The sequence below is a fragment of the Trifolium pratense genome, linkage group LG1, assembly GCF_020283565.1.
Source record: "Trifolium pratense cultivar HEN17-A07 linkage group LG1, ARS_RC_1.1, whole genome shotgun sequence".
NCBI lineage: Eukaryota > Viridiplantae > Streptophyta > Magnoliopsida > Fabales > Fabaceae > Trifolium > Trifolium pratense.
In genome coordinates this window covers 52,396,235-52,422,668 of record NC_060059.1, presented here as the reverse complement: position 1 = coordinate 52,422,668, position 26,434 = coordinate 52,396,235, and the positions used below count along the sequence as shown (strand labels likewise).

General features: G+C 36.8%; 3 protein-coding genes across 3 annotated transcripts; 1 reads left to right on the top strand and 2 right to left on the bottom strand.

The window, feature by feature from the left end:
• Positions 1-6,146: 6,146 nt before the first annotated feature.
• Positions 6,147-8,162, bottom strand: LOC123896265. Its single transcript, XM_045946677.1, has one exon. The coding sequence runs from the start codon at positions 8,160-8,162 to the stop codon at positions 6,147-6,149; it is 2,016 nt and encodes a 671-aa protein (XP_045802633.1).
• Positions 8,163-18,307: 10,145 nt separating this feature from the next.
• On the bottom strand, positions 18,308-20,903 carry LOC123896256 (PKS-NRPS hybrid synthetase cheA-like). Its single transcript, XM_045946670.1, has 2 exons — positions 19,446-20,903; positions 18,308-19,342 (listed from the first exon to the last, which is right to left on the bottom strand). Exons 1-2 carry the CDS (start codon positions 20,901-20,903, stop codon positions 18,308-18,310), a joined length of 2,493 nt encoding a protein of 830 aa, XP_045802626.1.
• A 2,358-nt stretch (positions 20,904-23,261) lies between these two features.
• LOC123905977 (LOB domain-containing protein 24-like) lies at positions 23,262-24,188 on the top strand. The gene is made up of 2 exons (XM_045955798.1): positions 23,262-23,414; positions 23,895-24,188. The coding sequence occupies exons 1-2, from the start codon at positions 23,262-23,264 to the stop codon at positions 24,186-24,188; spliced, it is 447 nt and encodes a 148-aa protein (XP_045811754.1).
• Positions 24,189-26,434: the final 2,246 nt, after the last annotated feature.

The window sequence follows — 26,434 nt, the reverse complement described above, 5'->3', positions numbered from 1 at the left end:
TTCACACCTTCAACACCACCAGTCCCACTTATTGTAATCGGGTTTTCAGTTCCCTAACCACACCTTCCATCCTTGACATCAATCTCCCACTTAACTTAACTCTCAAGGTATCCACCATTCGCATACTCGTCGTATGATCATCACTAGGTTTTCTTACCCTCGACGCACACGTCTTCCCCGTTTTCCAATAACGGTTTTCCGCTTAACATCTATGTCTGCTATCTCAACGAACACTTGGTCCAATAACTCTTCATCTAACAGTTCCCGCAACTTGTTGCTCAAGTTCCTTCCACTTCGAACAATGCTACTCAGTCTTGAACAATCTACTTCAAGAACATCTCTATTCGCCCTTACTTCTCGCATTCGAAACATCTTGGAGAGACAAAATCTTCTCCCCCACTTATCTCAAACCCACCTTTATACTTCCACTAGAACATTCGGTGTAAGCACCTAACCGTCCTATCGATTCCAAATCTATTCCTCCCAAGAGAAATCTAATACCGACAGCATTCACATGCATGTCGTATGCAAAGGGTAAACATAAGGTAAGATATCTAAGCATCTACTCAAAACCCCGGTGCAGTCCTCTTGACATACTCCCTCCGTCCCGATTTATAAGGGAAAAAAAAAAACACACTTATTAAGAAATTCATTTAATATTCTAAAATCTATCAAAAACATAATTTTGTTTCCAAAAGTACCCTTATTAACTTACTCCATCAAAAAGCAAAACAATTTAATAACCTACTACTATTTCCTAAGTGCATACTGTATCGTACTATAAAAAACACCAATTTTGTTTTAGTAACTCTTCAACTTCTCCTCATAGGTCGGAAAACAATTTTGTGGCGCCATGTTTAAAAAATTTCATTGATTTAAAACAAACAAGCCTATAAATTGCAAATAGGACTGCATTATATGAAACTCAACAAACATGCCTTTAGAAATTGATTTAAACATGCCTTTAGATATTGATTTAAATATCCCTTTCAATGATTTTGAAGTTGTTGACAATACAATAACAATTGCTTCTGAAGTTATTCACAATACAGTACCAAATGCTTCTGAAATTAATCAAAACATAGCAGATGGTACAACAATCGTAGAAGCCCAATATGATCCAAATAGTGAAGGAGGAGACATGGGAAACTTGGAGACAGAGATGAGTGATGAAGATACTACAATTTCAGAAGCTGAACATGATCCAAATGATGAAGGGGTTGAAGAGGAATATACTGAGACAATAACCACAGAAGGTACTATTGTTATTATGTTTTGTTTTTATTCTTATTATGTATTGTGTCATTTGTATGAGGATGTTGTCCCTTTTATTCATACTCCAACATGTGTCATTTTACTTAGAGCTCTGCCTATACGTGTCTCATTGAAGTGGTTTTATTTGGTTTCATGCTTTATTTGTGTGTTCTAATGTGTTCTATATTGGTTCATATGAGACACGACAATATAAAAAAAAACGTGTATTCTTGAGCAATATCAACCGAGATGCCATTTCTCAGGTACTGATAAATGAGAGTCATAATGGTAAGCTGATACGCGGGACTGTCGCAAGGTTGGCTTTATATTATTCGGTCTCTCAAAATGTGATTTATCGGATTTGGATGCAAATGCGTCAAAGCGGCGATGCTCTTCATAAAAAAACAAAAAATGTTGGTCGCAAAAGAATTGAGATAGATATTGAAAAGGTGCGTGATGTTAAGTTAAATAAGCGCGGTACTTATAGATCTCTAGGACGTGCCTTAAATGTTAACAAAAATAGGTTGTTGCAGTTGAAAAAAGAAGGGATTTTGCGTCGGCATTCAAGTCCCTTAAAACCATATTTGAAGGACGATAATAAGATAAGCCGTCTTAGGTTTTGTTTGTCCATGCTTGATGAAAATACCATTCTTCATGATCCACAATTTAAGTCAATGTATAATGTTATTCATATAGATGAAAAATGGTTTAATATGACCCAAAGAAACAAGAAATATTATCTTTTAGCAAATGAGGATGATCCATACCGTACGTGCAAAAACAAAAACTACATTACTAAGGTTATGTTTTTAGTTGCTATGGCAAGACCTAGGTTTGATGATGATAATAATGAGACGTTTTCAGGAAAAATTGGCATGTGGCCTCTAGTTGTTGAAGAGCCTGCAATAAGGTCAAGTGTGAATAGACCAGCTGGGACACTTGTTACAAAACCAATAACTTCTATAACTAAAGAAGTTAGTCGGAACTTTCTCATAAACAAGATTTTACTGGCGATTAAAGAAAAATGGCCGCGTGATAGTATACGGGAAACAATTTACATACAACAAGATAATGCACCGTGTCATGTACCTATAAATGACCCACTATTTTGTAGAGCAGCTGCTGAAGGTGGCTTTGACATTCGTTTAATATGTCAACCGCCTAACTCTCCTGATTTAAATGTTTTAGACTTGGGGTTGTTTAGTGCTATTCAATCATTGCAACAGACGGAAGTGGCTAGATCAGTGAATGAGCTTATTCAGGTTGTGCAACAAGCCTTTGATAATTATTCAAGTATAGATTCTAACAAAGTTTTTCTCACACTCCAAGCGTCTATGATTGTGATAATGAAGATCAAAGGATCTAATCAGTACAAAACTCCCCATATGAAGAAAGATGTGCTGATAAATCAAGGCAAACTGCCCTGTCACCTAAAATGTGATTTGGAATTAGTTCAACAAACTTGTGCTTATTTAGACAATGTTGGTCAAGGTATTAAATCATTAGTATTCCCTGTTTGCATTTGTCTTGCTGCAAATTTATGGAGTATTCTAATCTTGTCTTCTTATTTGTGTTGTTGCAAAGGTATCAACCCATCTGTATGAACACAGTGAATGCCCTTTTATGGAGTTTTTGCAACTTCGCGTTGCTGCAAAGGTATATGAACCTTTAAAACAAAAATATGCTCTTTTTTTTGTCTCATTGCAAAGATTATGAACTCATTGGTTACAAACTTTTTTTCTTATGCAGGTACCGAAACATCGATCGATGATAATGTGTTGCCTCTGTGTTTTTGGAGAATTTTTGTCCCGGTCTCTGAGTTTTTTTTTTTTTTAATGTTTAAGAAATTGTTATTCTTGTTAGTGTCTTTGAAAACTCAATGTATGTCATCGACATTTTGTGTGGGATTTAACATCTTCATTTTGTTTTATGTTTTGATTCAATATTTCAATGACTTTTTCACACCAATCTAATGAATAAAAAGAAATGAATAAAAAGAAAAGATTAAAGTTAATAATAATGATTTCATAGATCATATTAGAAATAACTTGATACAAGGGATTAGTACTCCATAAAACACACAAAACTCACGAAACTAAGATAGAAAGAAAATAAAACCAACAAAACCCTCTTTAATTTTTAAGAACAGAGAAAATAAAACCCACAAAATTCATTTAGTAGGAAGAGTCTACAAAAATCTTCAGCATATTATGAACCTCTTTGTTCAATTCTTCATTCTCAAATCCAAAGTTCAACCCATCATCTGGAAACTTGTTCAAATCGACAACCTTTCGGTTGAGATCCAAAAACCCTCTATTATAGGGTTCAACAATTTGCAAACAACCACCATGTTTCTCTTTGTTTGCATTTGTTTCACCTTCAATTTCACCTTGTAATTTTTTTTTAACAATGAGAAGTGACAATTCCTTTGCTGCTTCTTCAATTCCCAAATCAAATGAGGGTCCATCAAAATAAGATTGAGTTGCTGCCATTATTATTTGTAACAGAGGAAAAATGAACAAGAGTATTGAGGGTGAAAGTGATGGACAAAAAACAATCTTTATATAGGATTGTCATATCACTATTCTTCTTTAAGATTTCAATACCAAGAACTTCAGCAGTACCAAGAAGGGAAGTTACTTTGTTCAATACCATTACCATTATTGACAATTGCAAAAAAGTAACCCACCCTAATTATACTCCAACATTGGTACTGTACGTAGCACTACAATCCTATTAATTACTAATTGTTTTGGAAAATATAATTAGGGGTATTTCTGGAAGTTTAAAATTAAATTGGTCAAATTTGAGTTTTTTCCCTTATAATTTGGGACAAAAAAAAGTGCCTTTTTTCCCTTATAAATCGGGACGGAGGGAGTACACACCACTACAAAATACATAAACACACTATTCCCATCTATGCTAATGTAACAACCTACGTAACAACTAGCATACATAATTACTACCACATGTCTATACATATATTTATAACTAAACTATATGTAAGACAATGAAACATCCATGTACACAAGACATCGAGTCAAGTACATGCATTACATTTCGTTTGTTCGCATACTTACAACATCTACTCAAACATGTATAAAACATAGCATGTTCTCAAACAAGTTCTCATCATGAGAATACATTCACATAGTTCAATTAAAGAACCACACTAAGTACTGAAATCTGGCACGCAGTGAACACAATGCTGCACAAGATGCTATAGCACACGTTGCAGCAAGACAGTCGCAGAACACAGTAAATAAATAAATAAATTGCAGAACAATAAATAAGACAGGAAATTGTTAACCCAGTTCAGTGCAACGTCACCTACTCTGGGGGATACCAATCCAGGAATGAATCCACTATAATAGCTCTAGTTCAAAGCCCTCGACCAACACCCGGTACTTGACTTATCACCTAGACACTACCAATGCAATCCTACCTAAGAACCTCTTAGATAATGAGACCCCGTCCCAAATTCCCTCTAACAACACGTACTATGTTGCTGTCAATAATAACGATAAGGATGGAGACACTCTCCTAGAAACTAGACAACACTCTTGCTTAAAAGCTTATGAGTGAATCACACAAACTAACTCCGTGCTTAAAAGCTTAGGAGCAGTTGACAATAAACAACACAAACTCAGTCCTAAACTTGCATCAAACGATACAAGAAAGGCTCACAAAAGACACACACACTAAACCTTTTAAAACGCACGCTTTATGAAATACAAGGTTTAGAAATCGCAAGTTCAATAGCCTTGAGGCTTCACATATTTATAGTCTTCAATTGTCTTGATGGGCAAGTTAGGTCTTCAGACTTGTACAGCTGTGAGAATTGCGGCCAACCCTATATTATTTTCAGAAATATAATTCCTGTTGTTCCAAACAAAAAAAAACGCAAAAATATAATATAATTATATTTTTGTTTTAAATAACTTTCCTTTGACCGTCTTCAATAAAACTTGCTGAGTAAGTTTCGTCTTGCCTAAACGCACGTGCCTGAATATATAATTGAAGCAAATCTTGGCTCAGATTTGAAATAAAAATTCTGTACGAAAAACAGAGCTTCAGGATGCTGTACTATAATGCTACAGCATCTCAGTCCAACATCTGGCTGGTTGGCTTTTGCAAAATGTAGCCAATCAAAACACCAACAATCTCCCCCTTTGGCAAATTTTGGCTAAAACAACCTTAGGCCAGTGCATAGAGAGATACAGTCTAAACTTTCCTTCGAGTCAACATAAGCACACAACTAGGAAAGAAAGTAGAACGATGCTAAGCTATTTAAACTTTCCTTCGAGTCAACATACGCACACAACTAGGAAAGAGAGTAAAGAAATTCATCAGATGAATAGATAGCTAGCACGTAAGCATCAGAGGCATGCAACAGCGGAACTTAACACATCTTAGCCTCAAAGTACAGACAGATAGAGAGAAATAAACTCTCACATAGTGGATTCAAGATCGGAGAAATAAACTCCTTAAAATTTTAGCAGCGCCACAGAGAATAGGAAAAATAAATTCCTATATAAGCATGCATATTAAAAGTAGTAGAAAAATAAATTCTACCTACTCCCCCTCAATTTATGCATAAACATTCACTCCCCCTCATGCATATCACATAAAACACGCTATACTAGATGCTATAGCATTTTTCATCACATCATGCACACACACACTTTTACTCCCCCTTTTTAGCCATAAATTCTGACAAATAAAGTCAGTACCATAGAATAGGAGCAAAGCAAAGATCCATAGAGTACCAAGTCACAGAAGTCAGAAGATAGGGGATCACATAGTACATATTACAACCCAAGAGGCCTAAGCCTTCAAAAATAAAATCCAGATAAAGACAAAAACAAAACAACCAAAAGAAAATAGGCAGCTCATATGGAGGGGCTTTCATCAGAGGCCATCTCCTCTTCTACAGTGTCACCACCTGCAAGATCATCATCATGAGAAGCACCATGGGAAGGACCAACTCCATCTTCATTTACCTGTGACTGCTCAAGCTCCAAGGCTTGGATTACACCATCTACCAGCTCCTTCTTCTCACCTAGCATGTTACTAACCTCCCTGAGATTAGCAATCATCTGTCTCTTGGTCATACCTACAGCTGGTGTCTTCAAAGATGCTACAGCAATGTCTGCAGCATGTTTTCCTTCCAATAATCTAAAATCCATGGTTAAAGCTGAGGGTCTAGAGACAGGCACATCAGAGTTAGTGCAAATGTCAGGATGTTGAGACAAGATAATGCCACAGATCAGAGTGGGAAAGGCTATTGGCATTTTTACAGCAGTGGAAGAGCCATGGAGAATTGTTGCATTAAAAATATGAGTGCCATAATCAAAAACAGTACCTGTACCTACAGCATATATGAATTTTGCCAAACCTGTAGCTACACTGTTGGAATGTGTAGTGGGTACCCAGTTTGCTGCACCAATTTTGTTTAGCAGAGCATATTTTGTGGTTAATTTAGCAGCAGATAGTTTTCCAGCCCTTGGCCATGCTTTCACTTTGTCACCAGTGATGGTCCTGCATATCTCATTCATAGATGTCTCTAATTCAGCTGCAGGAGCAGTACTTCTTCCCAGATATTCATTGATGACAACTGGTGAGAAATCCACACATTTGCCTCTCACATATACTTTTAAGTACTCAGGACTCAGAGGGTTATCACAGTCAGCTGGGATGTTTACCAGGAACTCTCTGGTCAACTTGTCAAAGCAGTTTCCCAACTTAGAGACAGTATTCAGCAGTCCTGCTTCCTCTAGCAAATGCACAATGTCTTGACATTTCAAAAATTCTTCAGTTAGGTTCCTTTCAATGGCCATTCTTCTTTTGACTACAAACTTCCACCTGTCAACATATTCAACACAGTGGAAAGAGACATTGTCAATTGGTACAGATGGAACATTAGGTGCCATTCTCTTTCTCTTGGCAGATCTCAGAGGAGATGCTTCAGGAGATGCTCCAGCATCTTGATCTTCCTCATAATCAGAGTCACTAGAAGAGACAGTTTTTCTCTTCACAATCTTCTTCTTACTTTCAGATGGTACAGTGACTTTGCTCCACCGTTTCTTAGGCCCAATTTTAGTTTTGGTGGCTTCAGAAGGAGTAGCTATATCCTTTCCTGTATTACTTCTCAGCCTCCTAGATATACCAGCCTTAGGAGTACTCTTGAATTGAAGGCTTTCAACATCAATTACATTTGCCTCACTTGTATCAGGCATTCTCACACTTTTACTCTTATCTTGTGTAGTGACATCAGCAGGGATGGAGGTTTCAGTATCCTTTTCATTAACAGGAACCACAGGAGAGTTTGGTGAATCAGGGACTACAGAGGTACTAATATCAACATGTGCTTCAGATGCTGTAGCATCATTTGCAGCATCTAGCCCAGAACCTGCATTCTCATCAATTGTCATCTCAGACACAAGATTGGCCTTAGAGTTAGCGCCAATATCATCAACAACAACATCAGGGTTTTCCAAGGAGGTTTCCCCCAATTTCTCAGCAGACCTAGGTTTTTCTAACCCTAGGGTTTCAGTTAAATCCAATTCCAAACTTAAATTCTTCTTACTAGAATCAGATGCTTCAACATTAACATCAACATTTGCAGTAGCAGGATTATCAAGATACAATTCACGCATTGTATGAACCGTTTTAAGCGTAGATTTAGATTTAGAACACTTACCCCTTTTCTTCGATTCAGACGGCACACGAGAAGTCGATTGGCTTCGTTTAGAGCTTTTCTTTGGTGTGGTCTTCTTCGTCTTCACTATATCATCAGGAAACACCGTTGAAAGTGGATAGGCGATGGTGATTTGTTGCGGAAGAGAATTATACGAAGATGTGGTGTCGTCGTTCTTTGCGGGAGAAGAAGTTTGAGAACTTGACATGATGTTTGTTGGATTTTGATGGAGGTTTTTGGTAATGGTGATTAATGGATGAAGTTGAGAGGTTTTTGAGAAGGGAGAGTGGAGAGAGATAGTGTGAGAGAGAGAATGATGAGGTTGTAGCGCGTGATAAAGGAAGTTATGGAAGTTTTTGATTACTTCCCTTAATTTGCGTGCACCAATGAATGAAGTGAGGAGAAACACTTCAACTGCACGCCTTTTGTGCTGTAACTGCTACAAATCTTCAAACAGGCAAATACCAAGTTTGCCTCGCAATTTTTCAAATTGAACTGCATCTAGAGCCTTAGTAAAAATATCAGCCAATTGTTCTTCAGTTGAGATATGCTCAAGAGTCACAATACCTTCTTCAACTAGATCTCTAATAAAATGGTGCCTAATATCAATATGCTTCGTCCTGCTATGTTGGATAGGATTTTTTGAAATATTGATGGCACTAAGGTTGTCACAGTACAATGCCATAGCATCTTGTACCACATTGTACTCCAGCAACATTTGTTTCATCCATAATAGCTGGGAGCAGCTGCTACCAGCAGCTATGTACTCTGCTTCAGCTGTAGATAGAGATACACAATTCTGTTTCTTGCTGAACCAAGATATAAGGTTGTTGCCCAAAAAGAAACAAGCTCCTGAGGTGCTTTTTCTATCATCTGCACAACCTGCCCAATCAGCATCACAATATCCTACTAGCATAGAGTTCTCACCATGAGTATACAAGATCCCATAATCACATGTACCATTCACATACTTCAAAATTCTTTTCACTTGAGCAAGATGACTCATCTTTGGCTCAGCTTGGTACCTAGCACATACTCCTACAGCAAAAGTAATATCAGGCCTGCTGGCTGTAAGGTATAATAAGCTTCCTATCATGCTTCTATAAAGACTTTGATCTACATCAACTCCCTTTTCATCTTTGGTAAGCTTTAAATGGGTTGCTGCAGGTGTTCTTTTATGAGCAGCACTTTCCATACCAAACTTTTTCACTATATTTCTTGCATACTTGCTTTGGGAGATAAAAATAGTATCTTCCATCTGCTTTACTTGGAGCCCAAGAAAGTAGGTTAGTTCACCTACAAGACTCATCTCAAACTCAGACTGCATTTGCTGCACGAAATGCTGTACCATCTCACTAGACATTCCTCCAAATACAATGTCATCAACATAGATTTGTGCTATTAGAAATTTGCCTTGATCTTCTTTCACAAATAGAGTCTTGTCATTTCCTCCTTTCCTGTAGCCTTGACTAATAAGGAACTCAGTCAATCTTTCATACCATGCTCGAGGTGCTTGTTTTAATCCATAAAGAGCTTTCTTTAATTTGTAAACATGATTTGGAAAGCTTGGATCAACAAACCCCTTTGGTTGTTCCACATATACTTCTTCATTTAAGTACCCATTGAGGAAGGCACTTTTCACATCCATTTGAAATAACTTGAATTTTAGAATGCATGCCACTCCTAGGAGTAATCTAATGGATTCAAGACGAGCAACCGGAGCAAAAGTCTCATCAAAATCTATCCCTTCAATCTGTGAATATCCTTGTGCAACCAGCCTTGCCTTGTTTCTGGTCACAGTTCCACTTTCATCAGACTTGTTCTTGTAGACCCATTTGGTACCAATTACATTTGCATTTTCAGGTCTAGGAACCAAGTCCCAAACTTCATTCCTCTTGAACTGATTTAGCTCTTCTTGCATAGCATTTATCCAGAACTCATCAGTCAGAGCTTCCTTCACATTTTTTGGCTCAAATTTAGACACAAAACAAGCATTAGAAACTATGTCAAGTGTCCTTCTAGTAGCAATTCCTTGATTGGGATTACCAATAATCAGGTCTGTAGGATGATTCTTTTGAGTACGAGTAGAAGGTCCTTTCTTTGGAGTAGCAGAGATCTGGTCAGATGCAGTAACCTCTGTATCATTCTTTGATTCATTAGTAGTTTCACAATCTACATCACCTGTTATAGATGCTGTAGCATCTTCTGCATCATCTTCGGCAGTTTCACTTGAGGTGTCATCTATTACCACATTTATAGACTCCATCATGGTTTTGGTTCTATTATTATATACTCTGTAGGCTCTACTATTTGTTGAGTATCCCAAGAATATCCCCTCATCACTTTTAGGATCCATTTTGGTTCTTGGTTCTCTATCAGACAAGATGTAGCATTTACTACCAAACACATGGAAGTGCTTAACAGTAGGTTTCCTTTCCTTCCATAATTCGTATAGAGTAGTTGTTGTTCCAGATCTCAGGGTGACACGATTATGAATATAGCAGGCAGTATTCATAGCTTCTGCCCAAAAGCCATGTGAAAGCTTCTTTGCATGTAACATTACCCTTGCAGACTCTTGTATAGTTCTATTTTTCCTTTCTACTACACCATTTTGTTGTGGTGTAATGGGAGATGAGAATTCATGTATGATGCCTTCAGAGGCACAGAAGTCAGAGAAACTGGAGTTCTCAAACTCCTTACCATGATCACTTCTGATCCTTAATACCACATTGTTTTTCTCCCTTTGAAGTTGAATGCATAGATCTTTGAACACATCAAAGGTTTCTGATTTCTTTCTAATAAAATTTATCCAGGTGTATCTAGAAAAGTCATCAACAACAACATATGCGTACCTTTTTCCTCCCAAGCTTTCAGTTTGCATAGGACCCATCAAGTCCATGTGTAGAAGTTCAAGAACTCTGGTAGTGGTAAGATGCTGCAGCTTTGGATGTGGCATCTTGGTTTGCTTTCCAATCTGACAATCTCCACATATGCTACCTTCTTCAATTTTGAGATTTGGCAGTCCTCTGATGGCTTCTTTGGATATTGCTTTCTTCATGCTTCTTAGATTAAGATGACCAAGCTTTTGGTGCCATAGTTTTACTTCATCTTCTTTAGTGGTTAAGCATGTTGACATATTTTCTCCTTCTTGGGGAACCCATAGATAGCAGTTGTCTTTTGATCTGACACCTTTCATCAAAATCTCACCTTCGTTATTTGTAACTTGACATTCAGATTTGGTGAAGTTTACTTTCATTCCTTGGTCGCATAGTTGACTAATACTTATCAAATTTGCAGTCAATCCTCTTACTAACAATACATTGTTTAGTTTAGGCAAGCTATTACTTCTGAGCTCTCCTATCCCAACAATTTCTCCTTTTGCACCATCACCAAAAGTAACAAAGCTAGTTGAGTAAGACTTTATTCCGACAAGAAATTTACTTATTCCGGTCATGTGTCTTGAACAGCCACTATCGAAGTACCAGTCTTCCCTTGATGAAGCTCTAAGTGATGTGTGAGCAATCAGAGCAGTAATCTCTTCTTCAGGTTGAGTTGTATCACTTTTCTTCTCATTTTCTTCTTTAGGTTTCCATTCTTGTTGAGTAGGAGCAGTTGTGGAAACAGGTTTGTGCTGAGGACGTCTGTTAGGGTACCCATATAGCTTGTAGCAGTAAGGCCTTATGTGCCCTTTTCTACCACAGTAATGACATCTCCAAGCATGGTGCTTTCTTCTATTTCTTGACATGTGATGCTGCTGATGATGCTGCGGCTTCTGATAAGGCATCCTTTGCTTTTGAGTTTCTTTAGGCTCCATATACATGAGGTCAGGACTGTAATTTTTGAATTTATTGACATTCTCATAGCTAAGCCCAATATTTCTAGGCTTTCGAACATTTTTCTCTAAGATTTCCTCCAGTTGTCCATCAGCCTTATGAAGTTTGTCAAGATGCTCATCATCTTTATACAACATGTCAGAGAATTTTCTCAGCCGCCAAATGTCAGTATTTAATTTTTCAATGACTCCTTTAGCTTCTTCAAGATCAGAGGATAGATAATTTACCTTCTTTTGAAGTTCCTCCATCTTTGAGATATTCTCAAATTTTTCTGCTTTTAACTCATTGATGGTTACCTTTTGTTTCTCAATAACCCTGCAGATTTCTTCACTTTTAAGACAAAGTTCCTTGTAGGATGCAGCAAGCTCTTCATAGGTTACCTCTCCATCATCAGACTCTGTATCAGATGTAACAATACCTGTTAAGACTGAGATATGTTTAGCAGTTACAGATGCTGTATCATCTTCTGAGTCATCATCCTCAGACCAACTGACAGTTAGCCCTTTCTTTGCTCTCTTCTGATATGTTGGGCACTCAGGTCTGATGTGACCATATCCTTCACATTCGTGACATCGAATGTTTCTGTTTAAGTTTGATTTTTCATCACCTTTTGGTTTACCTAGACTTTCATTGCTGCGCGTAGTGCTTGGAGCATTGTTTTTGAAATTTGATCTAGGTCTCTTATCCATTCGTTTCAGAACTTTGTTGAATTGTTTTCCCAATAACACCATGGCCTCAGAGATACTCTCATTAGATTCTTCTTCATCCTCCAGTTCTTCTTCATTATTTTTAGATGAGAAGGCAATGCTCTTATTTTTCTTTTCACTTCTTCCATTTGCAACACTTTCATAAGTTTGGAGAGATCCAACCAGTTCATCCAGCTTCATCTCAGAGATGTTTTTGGCTTCTTCCATAGCTGTGACTTTCATATCAAATTTCTTTGGAAGTGATCTAAGCATTTTTCTTACTAACTTTTCTTCGGGAATTTTCTCCCCCAAAGCATCAAATTGATTATCATAGTCTAGAATAGTCATATGAAAATCTTGAATTGTTTCTTCCTCTTTCATACGTAAGTTTTCAAACTGAGTAGTAAGAATCTGTAATTTAGACATTTTTACCTGAGGAGTACCTTCATGAACAGTTTCAAGAATCTTCCAAGCTTCCTTTGCTGAGACACATTTTTTGATTAGTTTGAAGATGTGCTTATCTACCCCATTGTATAATGCATATAATGCTTTTGAGTTTCCCAAAGCAAGCTCATCTTCTTCTTTAGACCAGTCCTCCTCAGCTTTTAGTTTAAGTGTTGGCTTTCCATCTTTGTCAATGACCACGGGGGGGTCCCATCCTTTCAGAACAGCCTTCCAAGTTTTGCTATCCATAGATTTTAGGAAAGCAATCATGCGTGATTTCCAATAATCATAGTTGGAGACACCAACTAGAAGCGGTGGTCTGCTTACGAGCCCTCCTTCCTTTTCAATGTTGCCAGACATTTTCCCTGGAGCTCACCCTATAACCAGAAAGGGTGCCTGCTCTGATGCCAATTGAAATCTGGCACGCAGTGAACACAATGCTGCACAAGATGCTATAGCACACGTTGCAGCAAGACAGTCGCAGAACACAGTAAATAAATAAATAAATTGCAGAACAATAAATAAGACAGGAAATTGTTAACCCAGTTCAGTGCAACGTCACCTACTCTGGGGGATACCAATCCAGGAATGAATCCACTATAATAGCTCTAGTTCAAAGCCCTCGACCAACACCCGGTACTTGACTTATCACCTAGACACTACCAATGCAATCCTACCTAAGAACCTCTTAGATAATGAGACCCCGTCCCAAATTCCCTCTAACAACACGTACTATGTTGCTGTCAATAATAACGATAAGGATGGAGACACTCTCCTAGAAACTAGACAACACTCTTGCTTAAAAGCTTATGAGTGAATCACACAAACTAACTCCGTGCTTAAAAGCTTAGGAGCAGTTGACAATAAACAACACAAACTCAGTCCTAAACTTGCATCAAACGATACAAGAAAGGCTCACAAAAGACACACACACTAAACCTTTTAAAACGCACGCTTTATGAAATACAAGGTTTAGAAATCGCAAGTTCAATAGCCTTGAGGCTTCACATATTTATAGTCTTCAATTGTCTTGATGGGCAAGTTAGGTCTTCAGACTTGTACAGCTGTGAGAATTGCGGCCAACCCTATATTATTTTCAGAAATATAATTCCTGTTGTTCCAAACAAAAAAAAAACGCAAAAATATAATATAATTATATTTTTGTTTTAAATAACTTTCCTTTGACCGTCTTCAATAAAACTTGCTGAGTAAGTTTCGTCTTGCCTAAACGCACGTGCCTGAATATATAATTGAAGCAAATCTTGGCTCAGATTTGAAATAAAAATTCTGTACGAAAAACAGAGCTTCAGGATGCTGTACTATAATGCTACAGCATCTCAGTCCAACATCTGGCTGGTTGGCTTTTGCAAAATGTAGCCAATCAAAACACCAACAAGTACTAGTAATCAATCTACCACATGTTATAAACAACCATATAACAACACACATTAGGATCTACTTACATCCTACTCCTTTCTCACTCTAGTGAAAAATTCATTTTCACTTACTCAAAAGAAAATAATCTTATATTTTCAACAAAATCTTCATCACATGCAGTTTTACATCATGCCGGATCATCAACAATTAGCAATAAGCATCTACAAACCAAAAGTTCAAACCTCACAAATTTTTAAAACTTTAAGCATAAAAATACACAACCACTACTTGACTTGATAACTTATAACAATGATAAGTATCAATCGCATCAAGTACACACAACAAGAAAAGACAGACACAACTGGCACACACGCTCACTCGATCTGACTGCACAGAACGGCTCTGATTGACACATAACCTCACAGTCCGAAGACGACTTGCTCTGATACCACTTTGTAACACCCAAACCCGTTATTTAATTAACTCTGCCTTTATAAAATCTTTTTCGAAAATACGCAGCGGAAAATTGAAAATCTGATTTATAAAGCGCTGGTTTGAATATCACAAACTTCATTCAAAGATAATACTAATACATTTATCTAGTAAAATATTCGAATGAACTAAAAACAAAACCTCGCATCGAACGATGCGTTCTTAGTTATACAAAACGGATACTTTTCAAATGAAAGCTTAAGACCAACAGAGTATACTAAGAGGACTACATGCATATACATATAAAAACCCCTTTTTCCCGTGTCTCAATCAGAGCAGAGCTTCACCATTGCACTCGGACGAGGCTAACATATAACCTGTCAACCTGGACCCCCAAAGGTCCAGCAATTACACATAGCAGAGAGTTAGAAAACATAAACATAAATATAAGTGTGAGTAGTATACTACACACTTCACACGCTATCATACATTTCTAACTCACGCACATACATCGTCAAATACGACTACCAATTAATCATTCATTTACAAACACACCAATCATATAGTTTCACGTCTTCTCGGACACTACCAAAGTGTTCATTTTATAGTCATGACGGACTCTACACTTGTTCATTTTATAGTCATGACGGACTCTACACTTGTTCATTTTATAGTCATGACGGACTCTGCTCACATACCAAGACATGGCAACAATCACAGTATTAAACAATTAGTAAATAACAAAGCTTAACACATACGAAAAACACATTACAATCCAATCAGATAATGTCACATAACAATTATCAAGTACATGTGCATTTACCCTAATGCATCTAATGCCAATTATCCAATGTCATGTCATCCCTAGACACGACTAATGCATGTGGTACCAATTTTACATTGTTCAGATTTCAGTCATGACGGACTGTTCAGTTTTCAGTCATGTACGGACTGTTCAGATTATAGTCATGTACGGACTCTACATCAGCAGTTTTACATCATGCAGGATAAGCGTCTCACCAATGGTGGACCAAACCAGTTTTACATCATGTTGGATGCTGCTATTCACCCCATTTAAGATGAACCCAGTTTTACATCTTGTTGGATGCGTCGGAACTTACCGAACCACCTTATCTCCCTTGGATAAGCTCAATAACAGTTTTATATCATGTAGGATATGGTTATCATCAACCATCTCTCCCATAAAGAGGAGTCACACAGTTTTATATCATGTTTGGATATGGGTTCCAGATCTCGGATAACATAATCCCATCTTCGACCACTTTTCATAAACATAAACCATTTTCATCAATTATTGGAATTCACATGATTCCCATAACACAATTATTCATGAATGCATGATTACTTTTAAACACATCAAATACATGACGCTATCTAGCTCGAAGCTATTCATTCACTGATGCGGAAACACAATTCCAACATCTAACACATTAGGATAACACAATATCCTATCACTCAAATCATAATTATTCACATGATAATTATCTGCATACTCATTTTTATACACACAAGGTTTCATTAACACTTATGTCATAAAACATACATCATTCTCTTATCATTGCAAATTAATGCTAAAACATATACATACTCACTTTGAACTACAACTTATTGCATACACGTTTATCAATAACATAACGATTAACAATAAGCATTAACAGTATCAACATGTATCAACAATCATGTAAGGATACCCTTAAACCATGTTACAAGTGCCTAATTACACTTACAAACATCAACAAAAATTGCTGTCACAGAGGCCTTCGCTAAGCGAAGCCTCAGCGAGACATGGCGAACCTCACCAGGAAGTCACCTGCTCATGGCGAGCATTGGCGAGCTTCAGCGAACATGTTCGCTACAGCGAACTCCTGGTCGCTTAGCGAACTACACCAGAAAAATATCTGTTCTTGAGTTTCAATAAGGCGGTTTAACATTGAATCAACTCAAAAATCCATCTAGACATGTTATAAATTCTTATAAACAGCTAATTCAAACATATATGGTATCTATGAACATTAATTAACACTCACAAACACCCACATACGTCACACTTACAAATTCATACCAATTTCTTGCATTTTAAGCAAGTTTAACAAAACATGCAAATCATTGATCAAACATCTACATATACCCACTTTCAACTCCCCAAAGTTGTTTACCTCATCTACCATGAGTTCACTACACATGTTAGGATCAAAAGAATCCATTTTCCATTAAGAAAATCACCCACAAAACCCACAAGAAAATAGAGTGGAAAGAGTTTGGGAATGGAGGAATCGACATCCTCCCCTCTTTCGAATCACTCACGAATATGTAATCTAACTCTCGTACCTTAGCTCGACGAATCCACAAGCTTGCTCTTCTCTTTCTCTCCCACGAGCTCCTTGCCCTAGCTAAGCTCTTGAACTTCTCATGGATTTGTAACTTATGAGACTATTCACCCAAACTTATGCTACTTATAGAGCTCCCATTGTTCTCATGGATCCAAGCCCACTTGGCTTAGGCCCAATGCCTATCCCACGCCCAAAGGCCCAAACAACATAACTTCTCGCTCATTAACTTACGTTTGCGCTAAATGATTATTCGCCGCTTAATAATTTAATTATAAATCACGCCCTCGCGTAATAAAATAATTAAATAACGAATACTAAATTTTGGGTCGTTACATATACTACATTCAATCTAATTACGGCCACATAATTTCGTCGGTGTAATTTTAACCACAACTAAATGTCGGTGTAATCTTGACCACAAAAAAAATAAAAAATAAAAAATAAAAATTGTCGGTCCAATCTCGACCACAAAAAGTGTCGGTGTAATCACAACTATAAATTATTTGACGGGTTCGTATCGATTAAGTTATTTATATGATTTTTAACAAGTTTTTAGGCATATGCTTACATCTTTTCTACCCCCCAGTTTTCTTTTATACCCCCAGTAAACAGTTGAAAATTTAAACACATTTCGGTTCGCATTCCCCGAAGTTTATGCGTTCGGTTAATATTCACCGAAGTTGACTGTCATATCCCCTTATTTCGGTACCAATCTACCGAAAATTTCAGTGGTTCACTGGAATTTGTAGGATTCGGCAGATGTTTACCGAAATATTTAGTTCGGTAACTATTTGCCGGAATAACAGCATACTTCGGTACCAATCTACCGAAAATTTCGGTTGTTCACTGGAAATAGGCTGGTTCGGCAGATATTTACCGAAATCTGGGTAAATTCCGGTACCTATTTACCGAAATATATTTTCATGACAACCAATGATATTGTAACTCACGACCTTCCATGGAATGACATCCACGCGAAATCCATTGTTAATGCTGTTCATCCAGACACATTCATATTGGAAAAGAATTTCATACAAGTATACAACATTAAAATTATTTCAAACACCAATATCATTATATCGACACAAACAATTAAACAACACCAAATCACTCCAATATGTTTCATAACAAAATGGATGTCATTACATCTCGAATCATTTCATTACAAAATGGATGTTCGTTACATCAAAATGTATAACAACATAAAATACATCAAAATAGGCCAAATGATCAGTCAATCACCAACGGAGTTTCTCTACTGCCTGCACCAACTGTTTTGACGGTGACAACGTTCTCGGTGCTCATCATCTCCTCGAACTTATGCTGCGCAGATGTGAATGAAGCTTCCCAGCCCAAACTTTGTTTAGCACAATATTGCTTCCACGATTTGTTTGATTTGGGTATCGGACACCCAACTTTAAGCTTTACCAAAACATAGTGATCCGGTAACGCGCCAAGGCAAATAACCCTTGAAGACGGGTTTGGTGACGGAATGGAACGCAATGGGAAAAAAGTTTCACAAGGGCCGTTTTGAAGTATGGAGAGCTGAACAACTACTCTATCCAATATGGTGGCCACGATATGTCCCATATCCGGCAACGTGAACCATTTATCCATCGGTGCAACACTATTCCTAATACTAGTAAGTTGTCTCGTCCTCGGGGGTGGGAGTAGTGCATCACAGATATATTGGTAACGCTCCTCGCAACCAAATATAGCAACATACATATCCTTATTCAATCGCAACTCCCTGCTCATGTTGCACCGTATCAGTTCAAAATCATCTTCGTTGCCTCTCTGAGCCAATGCAACGGCACGGTAACCACAATAGCCGTCGCCGTCCACGTTGATGATATCTTCAATGAAGGGATGCATGAATTTTGGCATGTGGTTAATTCCAAAAATTTGAGATGATGAGGTTAGTGGCAATGGGTTGGACACAGTGAGCGGAGCTTCAGACACCGTAGGCATAGGGTTTGATGCGGTAGGTTGTGATGATGATGGCCTTGAGTGGGACGGAATTGACGGAGACGGCTTTGACGATTGCGACGCTTGTGTCTCCGTGAAATATTCTTCAACATGCTCCCATCGAGACTTATCTCTGCTGGTGGATCTTGTTCCACGGACCACCTTTTTCTTTTTAGCCCCTTTTGATTTTACATTTGTGGTCGGAGGCTCCACATCGGTGGTTGTAGGATACGCAATCTTGCGGAGTTGATCTCGGATCTCATTTTTCATGCTTACATCAGCTGTCCTCAATCGTTCCTAAAACAAACAAAAAAAAAATATGCCATTAAAAATTAAAAACCAACGCATAATGATCGTAAAATCGTAAAATATGTGTATTATGCCTTTAATAAACACGCACCTGAATTGCTTGCCACTCGGTCGTACACGCATAATCGTCCTCGACGTCGCCACCAACTTCTTCATCTTGGAAATAAATTATCTTCCAATGTTTGTAAACCTCATCGAGTCTAATAGGCCTATTGTGGTGCAGTTTCTTGGCAATCAAACACGCACATGGCAGCCCGTAGTTAGTCCTCATCAGACAACCACACTTCATGTTATCCATACCAGTAAACTCGACTCTTTTTGATTCAGTGTGGATGTATCTCATTGCACGTCTAGAGACTTTAAACATCAAAGTCGAGTAAAGTGTTTTCTTCCGGTATGTGTGTCCATACACAGACATGTTCTGGCCAAATTCAGTTTGCACTTGGGTGAATTGATTGCCTAACATTCTGTGAATCGATTCCCAACCCTTCACCAAATCACCGAGACCGTCGGTCAAGTAACTTTTCAAAACACCGTGTGCGCTTTCGACTCTATTTGTCGTATGGTTGCCCATGTGCATATACTTGTCCACCCATGCACTCACGAGCTTCTCTTTGTCGGTGTCCAAAATTGTCTCTTCAACGTACCGAACAAATTTTGGCCACCTCTCACATAACTTCCTAAAAGCCATAACATTTTCAGTATACTCGGCCTCAGTAGACGAATCTAACACATCCTCGAACGCCAAACAGACTCTTTCCCTCATGTCCGCCGCCTTGACCTTTTCCCCATCCCTCACCTTGACCAGCTCGGTTGCCTTGGTCCTCACATTCTTCTTAACATGGAACCGACAAACCAACGCCGCCGCTTCTGGAAACACAGCCGGAATAGCATTCATCAAAGCTAAATCTCGATCCGTCAAGATAACCTTCGGCAAATTTGTCTCACTCCTTAACAAACAACGTAGTTGTTGCAGAGCCCATATAAAGTTGTCTTCCTTTTCGTTACTGAGCCAGACAAAAGCAACGTTGAATGTCTTCTCGGTCGAAGTGAATCCGACTATCTCAAACAGCGGCATTTTGTACTTGCTGGTTTTGTATGTGGAGTCCATCATCAGCACAGTATGAAAAGAGTTCAATAAAGTTATGGACCTCGGATGTGCAAAGAATATATCTTGAAGATGTTCTACTCCATTTTCAACAACCGTCCGATACTTGTAGTAGTACTTGTTATCATCAAGCTTCTTGCATAAGTGTTGCATCTCAGTCATGGACGCCCTCATTTTAACTCTGTACCTATGACGAGCGTTGTACACTTGCTTTGCAGAGGTCTTGTTTTCCGGATCTCTCTCCTTTAATGTGGACAATATGTTTTTTGGAGCCACCGCATTCCTTGTCATCTCGTCCATAAAATCCTTCTCTTGCGGTTTCAAACGCCCCGCCACGAGATGCCCTTCAAGCCCTTTGTCCAACTCGTGGTTATGCATACCGTTGACAACAGTCAAACGCCATAGTTTTGTTGCCTTGTTGTAATACCCACGGATAGGCATGGCAACAGAACCCGTACCCGCGGGTACCCGCCCGAACCCACCCCGAATTTGACGGGGAAAAACCGATTTGACTGGGTTTGGGTTCGGGTTTGGGTTTTCCCCGATTACAAAACATGGGGATGGGGCGGGTAACGGAGATATTTGTACCCACCCCGAACCTGTCCCCGAACCCGCCCGTTTATATAAAATTACTATATTACCCCTATTTATTTAAAATGTCACAAATCATATAACTCATCTTCTCGCTTCCCAATTCTCACTTCACGTCTTTGCCACTTCCCACCTCCACCTAATTCTCTTTCTCACTTCCAATAATTTCACTTCCCAACAAGCAGTAATGATTCCTTCTCTCTCAATTCCATTCCAAACTTTTCAAGTTCTACACATCTTATATTGCTATGTTTCATTTATGGTTTTGATAATTTTGGTTTGATATTTTGGAATATCATTTCATTTGTATGTTTAATGCATTAAAATTTTGGTTTGTACTTTATTATTTGAAATTTTTTGTATTGTATGTATGTCAGTGTTCGGGAAAATTTTGGGTTCGGGAAAGGTTCAGCAGGACAGGGCAAGGTTCGGGGATACCCGAACCCATTTGGGTAAACCCGAACCCATTTGGGACGGGGTTTGGGTTCAATTTTTCATCCCCGTCGGGTAATGGGCGGGGAACGGGTATTTATCAATGATTCGGGTATGGGGAACGGGGAAGGTAAAAACCGTACCCGCGGGTACCCATTGCCATGCCTACCCACGGAGTCGGAAAGGACATTCACATTTTCTTGTTCCGGAGGTATCGGATTTCAACTTCTTCTTGGCTGGAACATACTTCCCACTACGTTCACACTCTAACACCAATTGAGCCTTTCTCTTCTCGCCCGAATCGGATCGCCTAACTATAATTGCGAACCTTAAACTTTGCGACACGCTTCGAGCCCATTTGATCAACTCATCTCTGTCGTTCTCTTCCCTATCAGCCGCAAAATGAGACGATGTGTCAATTTCTATCGGTTGCGGCACATTAGGAGGACTTCTTGGTTGACCAGATGGAACAATGGCCGTTGCAAAAAGGCCAAGCACAACAGGTCGCCTAACTTCGACAACTTCGTTAATTTCGCCTTCCGTAACTACAGCATACGCAAATGAAAAAACAATCAATCAACCACACATAATATTTACAATCCTATTACAACACTAATTAAACACATAGGACACTATGAAGTCAATATGAAGCCAAAATAAAGCCAAGTCAATATGAAGTACAGTTTATAAGTCAATATGAAGTCAAGCCAAGCCTAAGCCTAACGCAGAGGATCAACATTTCGGTTCGTATAAACCGAAGGTCACATAACTTGACTTCGGTTTATATTCCCCGAAGGGTTACTGTCAGAACACCTGCGAAAAACAGAGCCTATGATAGCAAGAAAAAACGAATTTAAATCGGTGGTTACCTGAGTTTTGTGCTTTGGTGCGTGTTGAATCCATTAGATGATGCTTCAATCTTGATTTCAAGCCTCAAATGCGTCAAAAATCGTTCTTCTTTCCGTAACCTTTTTGAAATTTCGTTTTGTGTAGAATAAGAAGTGACAGCAGAGTATTTATATACAGAAACACTTCGGTTAACGTTCACCGAAGTCTTTCAGCGATCGGGTTATATATTAACCGAAGTCCTAGGCCTGCGGTTTCTAAAAACCGAAGTCGTTTGGCAAAAAAATTTTATACCGCAAGGGGCAAAATGGGATTTTCGGGGGGTATAAAAGAATTGGGGGGGGTCGGGAGAGAAAACTTCATAGATCTTTAGTGTGATTCGGAAGAAGATTGTTCATTGAATTCATTTGTTCGAAACAGTTATTCATATCATATTTTAAACAGTTCGATTGCATTTAAATTTTTTTTGGTCAAGTAGCCTAACTGCTAGAAATTCTACTCTTAAGATTGATAAATTGGATGATCAAGGTTCGAACTCCGACCTCCTGTATAATGTAATGTTCTTGCCAACTAAACTAAATTCTGCCAACTAAACTAAATTCATATGGAACGATTGAATTTAAAATTTATTAGAATGAGTAACAAATATGGTGTGAGCATAAGTATAAGTTATTACTTGCCATTCTTGTTTATTGCCTTGATGCATGCCCAAAATTCTTTCACACTCTTTATGCACAAAACTTTCCATCTTCAACATTGTAATATAGCCGTTGGGATTTCCTTAATAAACCTAGTATCTACAATACAAATATTCATCTTTAGGCAAATAATTCATCAAATTTTGTGCAAGATTTCCTTCTCTTTACAAGAGCAAAAATCTTTCTTTGGATTTTTATTCTTTATACAAATTAAGATTTTGATTTTGACATCATGATTTATGGTAGGTGTGCAGCTTGCAAGAGTCAAAGAAGAAGGTGCCCTTCTGATTGCATTTTCTCTCCCTATTTCCCTCCCAATGATCCTCAAAAATTTGCTTCTGTTCATCGAATCTATGGTGGTAGTAATGTTGGAAAAATGCTTCAGGTACTTATAATAATTTATTAAATTCTTTTACTAATAACAATATATTCATATATTTAGTATCTAGTACTATGTATTATTGGGAAAATCTTTATTGGTCACAAATCACAATCATTTGAGCATACTATTAGACGCATTTTTTTATATATAGATTGATATGTGCAAAACATCATTTTACATCAACTTATTTTAAAAAGTTTTGTAGAAAGAATAACAAATAATGTGTATTTTTAAAAATTAATAAATGTTTTTTCTATGCTTCCAAATTATTATAATCACTGTATTAATATTATTAGAATGTAATAACATAATATTATAGCGTTGAAAGAATATAAAAGTTGAAAAAAAAAATTTGTTATGAACTATTTTTATTTTGAACCAAGGTCACATTAAAGTTGTTAAAAATGTTATTATTATTATTATATGTTATATAATTTGCATTTTTTAAGATAATCACCACCTTGTAAAATTTTAATTTTGCAGCAATTGCCTTATTGTGTAAGAGAGCAAGCTGCAAATACTTTGTATTTAGAAGCACAATGTAGGATTCAAGATCCGGTTTATGGATGTGTTGGGATTATCTCTAAATTGTATCAACAAATCCATGAAACAGAAGTTGAGTTGGCCAAAATCCAAACTCAAATTGCTTATTATAAATTCCAAAATCAACAATTTGAAGCTGAATCCAACTTAAGTTCTTTGCCACTACCACAGGGTAACAACATGGAGATGGAGCACTTTCAATGGCCTAGTCAAGCTCTTAATTACTCCAATTGATTATTTGTTTATGATTGAAATTCAAAAACTCAATTGATTTGGAGATTTTATATTGTGTTACTAGATTTAGCAAATTTTGAGCAATTTTTAAATTAGTTCTGATTGATTTTGTAGTAATGAAACATTGATGATTGATTTGTTCATTTGCTACTTTTTTTTTGGTAACCATTTATTACTTGTCTTATTCAAAATTCAAAGTGTTAATGTTGCAATGTATGATACTTTTCTTTTTGACTTTACTGACTTAAAACACGGAAAAGCTATAAAATTTTAAAGGATTTAATTGATATGCATCGACGGTGTAAAATAATTTCACACTGTCAACCAATACCAATCATGTTTTTCGCCACATCACCCCACTCCACCCAATAATGGTTGTTTATTGGACGATTGTGCAAAACTATTTTACACTGTCGGTGCATATCAATTAAACTCAATTGTAAAATAGTTTTTAGGAAAATTAAAATATTTTACAGTACGTCGGATTTGGATCTCTCAATTTCTATTTGTCTCAATCTCTCTCAACAATTAATCTTAGCCATTATTTTAAATCTAATGGTGGAAAGAGAAAAATACTTCCATAAATAAAAATACCCTATAACAATTTAATTCCCTAGTTTAGAATTTGTCTTTTTTTAGTAGTATATGATATGATATGATATGAATATGATTGGCTTTACATCCCCTATTTTTTTAATTCCGGTAAAAATTTAAAAGGAAAGCGCTCCCTTAATAGAGAAAAGTCAGAAAACCAATCCATTTATATATACATAAAAAAGAAAATAAAAATATTTGTATTTGACATAATATATATTGTCTTCCTAAAAAAATGTTATTATTTTTTTATATATTGCTTGTGTTATAACTCTATATTCTTATTATTTATGTTAGTAGTAGTATGCTTCAAAAAAAAATGTTAGTAGTAGTAGTATAAAAATAATTACAAGAACAAGACGAATAAAATTTCTCGTGGGAATTTTTTTTGTTACAATATTAATTTGAATATTAAAATTTGTATATATGATCAACATAAATTTCAATTTATTTTAAAAAAAATAATTAAATTTCAAACTTTAATTCTAGAGTTTTTCAATTTTTTAATAATAAATATATCTCAATTTTATTTTATTTTTTTAAACAAAAGGTGGTGTAGCTAGGGTGCTACAACCACAAAACACCATTGAATATATCTCAATTTTATATTTTAATATGTCACAAAAAAAAAGACAAAATAAAAGGTGCCAAAAGAAACATGACTCATCAACAAAAAAAAATATATGACTCTTGTTATGGTGTATTTCTATTTATGATTCAAAAAAATTTATAAATCGAGATGTACCAAAAAAATATTTTAAAAAAAATTAAAAATCCAGAATTTAATGAAATATAATATACAAAATTGATCATAATTTATTGAAATATAAAACTAAAGATTTAATATTAAATTACATACCTAAAATATATAAATTAATAGAAATTGCATACAAGATTTTTGAGAATATATGATTTATTTGTTAGATAAATTTCACAATTTCAAAAATAAATAAACAAATTAAAATAATACATCAGTCCTTAGATTTCCGTTCGTGATTTTAACACAGTTTTGGGGGTACATGACAAGAGGGGCAAACGTTTACCACCAAAAACTTCCTGTGAGAATTTTCTGCTGTGGACAAATGCAAACCCAGCTGATGCATTAATTTGAACACTGTTGGCGTCACATTATACTTCGGCGAATGGTTCAGGGTTAAGGAGAAAAAAATTAATATAACATTGTAATATTAACAACTAACATTATTTATAGAAAAAATACTTGGGTGAATGGTCTCGGGCTGAATCTAAATTTATTAATCAAATTCATTTTATATTTAGTAATCAAATCTATTCTGTATTAGAAAAAGATATATTCGAATAGAACAAATAGAAAATAGGATATAAGTGGGTAGAAGAAAATCGAGCCCGCGTCGTTAGCTTGAAAGGCTAACGGTTATAGTTCACGTTCATTTATGAACGTCTCTAACGTGAAACTTTTATTTCATCCAGCTCCTTTACGTGATAGATGAATAGATGAAAAAAATTGACTCATAACATTTATGTTAGTCATAGAGTCCATTTAAAACACGTTACTTTTTAGATGATCCCTATAGAAAATGAACATTAAAGAAAAGGAAAAAAAAACCAAGCCGTGTCAAAGAACAAAAGTCCGTGGAATGCCGTGAAATTGGATAAAATTTAAAAAAAAATGA

Coding starts and splice junctions, on each gene's coding strand:
- LOC123896265 (XM_045946677.1), bottom strand. CDS start 8,162: ATGTCAAGTTCTCAAACTTCTTCTCCCGCAAAGAACGACGACACCACA.
- LOC123896256 (XM_045946670.1), bottom strand. CDS start 20,903: ATGCCTATCCGTGGGTATTACAACAAGGCAACAAAACTATGGCGTTTG. Junction 19,343..19,445: donor CCGAGTGGCAAGCAATTCAG/GTGCGTGTTTAT, acceptor TGTTTGTTTTAG/GAACGATTGAGGACAGCTGA.
- LOC123905977 (XM_045955798.1), top strand. CDS start 23,262: ATGATTTATGGTAGGTGTGCAGCTTGCAAGAGTCAAAGAAGAAGGTGC. Junction 23,415..23,894: donor ATGTTGGAAAAATGCTTCAG/GTACTTATAATA, acceptor TTAATTTTGCAG/CAATTGCCTTATTGTGTAAG.